At 40.0% G+C, this 7,771-nt stretch overlaps 2 protein-coding genes and 1 non-coding gene across 5 annotated transcripts; 2 read left to right on the forward strand and 1 right to left on the reverse strand.

The window, feature by feature from the left end:
- Positions 1-613: 613 nt before the first annotated feature.
- Positions 614-687, forward strand: trnat-agu (transfer RNA threonine (anticodon AGU)). The gene has a single exon. It is a non-coding gene; the product is annotated as a tRNA-Thr (tRNA).
- Positions 688-1,489: 802 nt separating this feature from the next.
- cmbl (carboxymethylenebutenolidase homolog (Pseudomonas)) lies at positions 1,490-3,544 on the forward strand. 3 transcript variants are annotated; one of them, XM_026179428.2, is made up of 6 exons: positions 1,490-1,601; positions 1,892-2,106; positions 2,233-2,340; positions 2,443-2,585; positions 2,665-2,756; positions 2,877-3,544. In XM_026179428.2, the coding sequence occupies exons 2-6, from the start codon at positions 1,892-1,894 to the stop codon at positions 3,054-3,056; spliced, it is 738 nt and encodes a 245-aa protein (XP_026035213.1). In that variant the 5' UTR covers positions 1,490-1,601; the 3' UTR covers positions 3,057-3,544. The 3 variants fall into 3 exon arrangements, with proteins under 3 accessions (XP_026035213.1, XP_080162592.1, XP_080162593.1); XM_080306466.1 differs by having other exon boundaries at positions 1,511-1,601; positions 1,889-2,106; XM_080306467.1 differs by lacking the exon at positions 1,490-1,601 and adding an exon at positions 1,764-1,782.
- A 75-nt stretch (positions 3,545-3,619) lies between these two features.
- On the reverse strand, positions 3,620-7,622 carry cct5 (chaperonin containing TCP1, subunit 5 (epsilon)). The gene is made up of 11 exons (XM_026179424.2): positions 7,375-7,622; positions 6,929-6,989; positions 6,573-6,737; positions 6,178-6,376; positions 5,521-5,713; positions 5,212-5,361; positions 4,961-5,080; positions 4,615-4,800; positions 4,382-4,519; positions 4,099-4,279; positions 3,620-3,932 (listed from the first exon to the last, which is right to left on the reverse strand). Exons 1-11 carry the CDS (start codon positions 7,477-7,479, stop codon positions 3,805-3,807), a joined length of 1,626 nt encoding a protein of 541 aa, XP_026035209.1. The 5' UTR covers positions 7,480-7,622; the 3' UTR covers positions 3,620-3,804.
- Between the last annotated feature and the right edge of the window lie 149 nt (positions 7,623-7,771).

The raw sequence follows: 7,771 nt of genomic DNA on the forward strand, positions 1-7,771 counted from the left end.
TTAACCTGCTAACGCATGCGCCAACGACACTTCTGGCTCCTGTCATAACAGTTTTACTTCCCTACAGAGGTTCGAGTTTTACGGCAGGGAAACGACCATAACAACCGTCACGTGATTGTATTTCGTGTAATATTTTACTCAAATAAAACTAAATAATAAAAATGCAATGAAATAAAAAAAAGATAGACGCAAAATTTAAAGTTACATACAATGAGAGAGAAAGAGCACCTGCAATATTTCGAAAATAAGAACTAAAAGTGTCAAGTAGATGTCACTATTAAATATTAAATTCTGCAGGAACAACAGGAACAAACATTTTTATTGGGAGGTTTTTCCGAACAGATAAGAGCTGTACTTAAGTATAAATATGTGGTCAAACTTGTCATCACAATACTTGTACACTGATACTTGTACACTCAAAAATGAGCTTCAGCATTTATCTTGGAACTTTATTTCGCTCTCTTTATATGTTTCTGTACTTATAAACCAATATTCTGTATTAGAAAAGTACACGTATCAAATAAAGAGCAAGAATAACAATAACAAAATTAAAATGTTAAGTCTCGACACCAGTCAATGAGCCACTACAGCAATACGCCCTCTGCCACGCACCGGCGCCGTGGCTTAGTTGGTTAAAGCGCCTGTCTAGTAAACAGGAGATCCTGGGTTCGAATCCCAGCGGTGCCTTTTTGCAAAGGGTCGTCAAATTAATTTGACTTCTTGGTCCACTTTAATCTTAAACGGCCGAACTACTACACGTTTAATCTTATTAACATAAGGTAAAGATCAATATGTCTATGTTTTTCAATGTGATGAGCAAATCCTGCTGCTAAAAATAATGAAATGAAAGAAATTTTCCAGAATTAATAAATAAATCTGTAAAAATACAGACGTTAGAGTAGATCATTAACTCATATTACAAAAGTGAACATTTTCATCATTTTACATCAAAAAAATTCATTCGTTCATTTATTTTTGTGTTAATGTGGGTCTCTTGTTAAAAAAACAACAACAAAAAAACCCCAAACAAAAAAACAAGGAAAAAAGTCCCAAATCTATGCAAAACCAGCCCGATTGGAGTCGTTTCCGGGGTTATTCTGGGCTCATGTTTCTATCCTATGCCATTCTATGCTATTCTTATGTTTGACACTCCCTGCATACATACGTTATCAATTAATAACACTAAACAACAAAACCCTATCCCATTTAAGCAAGCCAGAGATAGGAAAGAAAAAATATCAGCATGACTTGCAGTTACAGACACACATACTATGAAAACAATACCAGGTTTGTCCTCAGATAGTCACTTCTCACCTGTTTAAAGATTAAATACAGTTTAAATTCAACTGATTTCATTCAAAAATAGGACGCGTACAGTTTGCAGCATAAAAATATTCCCTGTAACCATGCATGAAAGAAAGAAAGAAAGAAAGAAAGAAAGGATGGAGAAAGTCATAAAAGTGTTATCACTTTAATTTTGAAAGTGGGAGTGGAAAGGAATTTCAACTTTGTCCAACTGCTAGCTCTCTCCCCTCTTTATAAGCAGATCAAGATTTTGACTTTCAGCCAGGCAGCTACGCAGAAACTCGCAAACCAGCAAGGTATGTTTCTCACGTCGTCTTTGCAAACGGATTTTTCTGTCCAGTGTTGGATTTCATTAGTTTACATGGAAAAAATATAGAAGGGGTGGAATCGTTTAACTGAAAAGAGTTGTGCAGCAAAGCATGTCGAAGTATTTTGCTTTGTCATGCTTTGTTGCGCAAATGTCACAAGTGAGTCCAGGTGTGCACACGGGACATTATTCTTTTTTTTAATTTTAATACATCCCAGTTTTGCTGTCTCCTTTTTTTACCAATACTTTCTGTGCTTCTGTTTTCATCTCTGCCAGCAGATGGCAAACGAAGCCAAGCCGTGTCCCTGCGATATTGGTGATCGCATGGAGTATGGAGCGCTCGGCCAGGAGGTCCAGATGGAGCACTTTAAAGCTTATGTAGTAAAACCATCCACTGCATCCGACAAGGCTATTGTTGTCATTCAAGACATATTCGGTTGGCAGCTTCCCAACACCAGATACATGGCTGACATGCTTGCTGCTAATGGATACATGTGCGTTTATGTGACTGACTCATTGATAGACTGGATTGAGATTCCTGAGGCGAATGTAGGATTTCTAGAATCAGTGATTTTGTGAGATTTTGATTCCTCCTTTTTCTGTTGTTTTATTGTGAGCAGAGCCATTTGTCCAGACTTCTTTGTTGGAAAGGAACCTTGGAGTCCAACAAAAGACTGGTCCAACTTTCAAGAGTGGCTTCAGGACAAGAAGCCGACAGCTATTAACAAGTAAACAAACGCGTGAACTACGTAATGCAGCAGCTACTCATAGCTTTGATAGCTTTCTGACCTTGTGTGATAGCGCACACTCATTGAACTTTTCCTTCTCAGAGAGGTGGATGCAGTGCTGAAGTTCCTGAAGAATCAATGCGGAGCCAAACATATCGGAGTAGTAGGCTTTTGCTGGGGAGGGGTTGCCACACATTACCTGGCCTTACTGTATCCAGAGATTAAAGCTGGAGTGTCTGTTTATGGTATGGCATTGTTACAGCAGAACACGAGGCATGGTATACGGAAAATGTTTTTGTTATGGTTTTATGTGATCCTGTGCAGGAATAGTTAGAGAGAGAGAGGACAGGTATGAGCTGAAGAGTCCAACACTGTTCGTCTTTGCAGAGAATGACAGCGTTATCCCTTTGGACCAGGTTAGTGTGAGTTGTGGACCGATTAGTTTTAGCAGCAACTTTTGTATGCAGACAATGTTAACTTAAAAATCTCAGAATTTCTGCCATGACATGTGCGCTGACATCATTTTTGCCCATCAGGTGAGTGCTCTTGAAGCCAACTTGAAGGAGAAATGCAAAGTGGACTACCAGGTGAAGATATTTCCTGGTCAGACTCACGGATTTGTCCACCGCAAGCGAGAGGACATCAACCCCGCTGACAAACCCTACATCCAGGAGGCCAGAAAAGACCTGCTCAACTGGCTCAACACGTACATGTAAATATGAATGCCAGGAAACACCTTAAAACTCTGCTTTATATAATCATATCCACAATAATTAATCAGAACATTATAAGACGATCTGTAAGAGGTGCTCGTAATGAGTCTTTCTGTTGGTTTTGTCTGAATATTGATGCCTGTGTCTTATGGAAGCTTGTATCAGCAACTGTTTTTTGCCATCCGTAAATCAAAATTTCAGGTTATTGTATATCTGACTGCAAATTTGGTTTGAAACTTACTAACTCCATATTGACAATAAAGACCTTCAAAGGTATTAACTAAAAATGTTGATATATTGAACCAAAATTTTGACTTATATAGGCAAAAAGCCCCCCTCCCCCAAGCCATAGCAGAAAAAAGCTTCCATGTTATCTTAGGGGTTTAGGAAATTATGATATTATTGTTAGTGAAATAAGAATTTATATCAAAACTATATGTATACTGTTTTGTTAATCTCAGATCATAAACAATAAATATGAACTATTTCAAGAGTGCATGGATTCATTACATAATTATATCTTCTTGAATAAAAAAATAAAGAAAGAACTTGAAAGCAAAAGTGTGGAAATTTCAACAGACCAACATTTTAATGGTGACTCTGGTACTACAACAGCTTGAACATGTTGTATCCAACTATAAATAGCGATTCGTGGTGCAGCTTGGACACAATGCTCGGGGAAGTGCTGAAAACCTCTAGAACGGCATTTGTTTAAGAGGGCGCCCGAGCCTTTCTCGTGTTCAGGAGGGCTTCAGTCCTCGGTCTCCCCGGGGCTTCGGATGTCGTCTATCTTCAGGATCATCTTGACTACCTGAGTAGCGAGCAGGATCTGCTGCTTCTTGCCAATCAGGGTCTCGATCACATGCTGTTGCTTCATGTCTACAGGGGGAAAGAAGGGAGGGGAAAAAAAAAGAATTCAATAAATCATTGTGCTTTAACATTGAAGTGCAGTGATGTCATCTCCAAAGGTGGTAATCCAGACTGAAGCCATGTTTAGTTCAGTATCTACTGCAGTGTATTATGTGCAGAGCAGGTGGTTGCTTACCATTGGTGTTTTTGTGTAAACAGTCAATGCCCAGGAATGGGTTGTTCTCTCTGACTTGTTTGGCTCTGACCTCTGTCATGGTCTGGATGGGGTTCAGCCCGCTGTTCTCAGCCAGGGCCATTGGGATTACCTCTAAAGCATCAGCAAAAGCCCTCATGGCATACTGTTCCAATGACGGGCACTGAAAAGGAAATTGACAGATGTCAATGAGAGTCGAGCAGGAACACAATCATGTTTATCGTAAATGCTAAGGTCAGAAAGTCTCTGATGCAATTTCTCTTACTTTGTCTGCAGCCTGGTTGACAGCTAGGGCACATGCGATCTCTGAAGCACCACCTCCGTACACGACTCTGTTGTCCTTGACCAAATTGCGGATTACGCACAGAGCATCATGGAGAGCACGCTTAGCCTCCTCGATGATCTATCAAGAAAGATGACACTTAATCAAAACTGGAATAATAATTGGAAAAAAACAAAACAAAAAACATGTAATTATGAATTTGCTTTTGGGCTCACCATCTTGTTGCCTCCACGGATGAAAATGGTCACAGCTCTGGTGTTTTTGCACTCCATGATAACCAACATGTGATCCTTGGTAGTGCCGAAGGAGATCTCCTTCACCAAACCAGCTGTGCCGAGCTTCTCCGGTGTCAGCTCACAGAACCTCGGGACAATGCGGCCTCCTGTAGCTATTGCTATCAACTGCAGACAAACAATTGATATCGACACTTCAACATAAACTCCACTTTATATTTTGTACTTGATGTAACATATGGCAAAAAGTTGCAAATACCTGACTGATCAAAGTGACAAAGGACAAAAAAAGTGTTTGATTAAAGAGTAATTTTGCATCTCGTCTTACCTCAATCTCAGGCCCTCCAACCCAACGCACAGCAGGCAGGTCATTTTGCAGCAGAAGATGGTTGGCTTCATCATCAAAGCCCCACTGGCAGATGGCCAAGTTAGCCCCATTACTTTTGACCTAAAATAAACGTGTCCATAAGCATGTGTGCCGATATGTGTATACTTATTTGCGGCTGCGATTTCTATGTTAATCAGTCAATAAATGAAATGGTTAAACATCAGTTGTTAACAGACTCTGAGGGTACCAACCTGTTGGATCATCTCCTCAAATTTCTCTTTTTCATATTTCTGGAGAGCTTTGTAGTCTTCCACAGAAGTCACATCCAGCTTATGCTTGGTCTTGGGCTTAGGAGGCTCAAACGGGCAGGTAAGAATGGCAATTTTAACATCTTTCAGAACCTGTGAAATAACAAAGGACAAGCTGTTAATCAAATTTTACAGATGGAGGTCAGAACAGAAACATTTATTTTGCCCCAGAAACTTTCAACTGATTTGATTCTTTTTGATCAAACACCAGACAGCCAATGACATCGTGTTACAAATTCCCATCGATCATACCTTGGGCATCTGGGGGTGGCTGAACTCTTTGTCGACTATGACTCCCTTGATGAGCTGTGTGTCCTCCAGCTTTCCTCCGACCTTGCCTTCCATCTTGATGAGCTCGAAGTCGACATCCTTCCTCTCCATATCAGCCACAGTGAGGATGGCATTCACTGCAATCTCTGCCATCTGTCTGTGGCACCGGTTGATGCTGAAAGACAAACAGAACTTTAGATAAAGCGTGGTAACAATGCTATTGCAAAATCACTGAAAAAAGGTTTTGCATTTGTTGCATGATGATAAGTCTGTGTCAGTTCTGACAGAAACACAAGTGCAGGTTCATTTAAAATGAACAAAAATATTTCTGCATCCATGCTGGAAGAACTTTAGAGATTTTGTTAAACAAAATGTATTGAAACATCTTTTCCCTTCCTTAACTCAAAAACAGAATAATAATCAGGAAATTTCTCTACTGACAGTTGTTATTATCTGCTCTATGACAATGTAGAAAAAGACGTGCCAGCTAGGTCAAAAGAGCATTTGGAAATGTAGACAAGCAGAGGAAACTAGTCCAAAAATAATTACTGTTAATTGTATTACTTATAACATAATAGTAAAAATAACACTAATAAACAAAAAGAAATAACCCAACAATATTTTGTATGGGGGACTTACACTTTGGATCCCAGTGTTGTCATGGCTGTTTGAACGAGAGGTTCTGTATTGTTGGGATCGTAGGGGAAGGTTTCAGCAATTTTGTCCAACTGCTCGGTGGCGATACGTGCGGCTTGGTCGTAACCGTCAGAGATCCTGATGGGATGGATTCCACGGTCCAGCAGCTGCTCAGCCTGTTCCAGCAGAGCTCCGGCCAGAACTGAGGGCAACAGAGAAGATGCAAATGCAAAAGCTAATTAATCTACAACCATAGTTTAGATAAAAGTTCCCTCATACGATGGAACAGTCTATATTGAGAGCATCAGAACTTCTCCCAAGTAGTCCCAAGTCTGTATTTCTTTTTTTATTTAAAAAAAAAAACAAAAAAAAAACATCCTCATCTTCCTTTTCCATACCTACAACTCCAGTGGTTCCATCACCAATCTCATCATCTTGGGACTTTGACAGCTCCACCATAAGCTTGGCAATCTGGTGGTCCACATCCATCATGCTGAGAATGGTGGCGCCATCGTTGGTGACAGTTACCTCTCCATCTCTGTCAACCATCATTTTATCAAGACCTGCATGGAAAAAGTAAAAAGAAAAAAAAAGGCACAGGAGAAATAAGTGTTAAAAATCGGTATTCTAACGGCCAACTCTAATTCACGAAAAGCAATAATGACATATAGTTTCAAACACAAATGCTTCACTTTCAAAATAACAAACCGTTTGGACAGTTTGGTATGACAACACTACACTGGTTCAGACTTACCATTTGGTCCCAAAGACGTTTTAAGCGTTGACGCGACTGCCTTGGCTGCCATAATATGAGACTGCAAAATAGAAACATTTCCGAGTCATGCACACGTTTTTATTTTATTCCAAAGATAGGTATAACTTCCCTTTGCCTGAAAACCCCCAAACCTAAAATTCTGTGCATCACCGATGAGAGAAGTGGGCACAGCCCTGTCAGCAGCTCCTACCGGCTAAACGCATTACAGAAAGCACATGGGCCCCACCATTAGCATGACTGGCTAGTTATTTGGCTAATGCTATAGAGATGCTCTTGCACAAACAACTTAAGATTACATGATGAACCTGTGCTTAGTAATCGCAATCCACCTGTCATACAAGATCTGTGTACCCAACTCATTAAATTAACTGTAAAACAGCAGCTTTCTAACGAAAAGCTGTGTAGCGCTTGCTAGCCCATTGTACCTTCAATGCGTCAATTCCCGTTAACCGTGTCTTCTTATCCTGGTCTTTAATGATGATAAAAGGCCTTCCATACTCATCGAAAGCCAGTGTCCCCAAAGTGGACATGTTGACGGAGGGATTGGGTCACGTATTAAGTATATAAAGAATGAAATAATGAGTTTTAATAATAGAAATCTGGAGTGTGACTAAGCTGTGAGCCGCACGGGTCCGCCGGCGACTTCTGGAAGGCTCCGCGGGCGGAGAGGGCGGAACCAAGTACTGCTCAGTGTATCCTATAACATAGTTGTAATCTCTTTCTTTATAAGATAGCATTAAGAAATTTAAAAAGTTTATACATATTCTAAAAAAAAAATTATCGCCTCATCGCACTTAGAATATTGTAAGAATTAAAGTAAAA

Source organism: Astatotilapia calliptera, chromosome 9, assembly GCF_964374335.1.
Source record: "Astatotilapia calliptera chromosome 9, fAstCal68.1, whole genome shotgun sequence".
Taxonomy (NCBI): domain Eukaryota; kingdom Metazoa; phylum Chordata; class Actinopteri; order Cichliformes; family Cichlidae; genus Astatotilapia; species Astatotilapia calliptera.

Coding starts and splice junctions, on each gene's coding strand:
- cct5 (XM_026179424.2), bottom strand. CDS start 7,479: ATGTCCACTTTGGGGACACTGGCTTTCGATGAGTATGGAAGGCCTTTT. Junction 6,377..6,572: donor TGGAACCACTGGAGTTGTAG/GTATGGAAAAGG, acceptor TGTTGCCCTCAG/TTCTGGCCGGAGCTCTGCTG. Junction 3,933..4,098: donor TTTACACAAAAACACCAATG/GTAAGCAACCAC, acceptor TTCCCCCTGTAG/ACATGAAGCAACAGCATGTG.
- cmbl (XM_026179428.2), top strand. CDS start 1,892: ATGGCAAACGAAGCCAAGCCGTGTCCCTGCGATATTGGTGATCGCATG. Junction 2,107..2,232: donor CTTGCTGCTAATGGATACAT/GTGCGTTTATGT, acceptor TATTGTGAGCAG/AGCCATTTGTCCAGACTTCT. Junction 2,757..2,876: donor GCGTTATCCCTTTGGACCAG/GTTAGTGTGAGT, acceptor TTTGCCCATCAG/GTGAGTGCTCTTGAAGCCAA.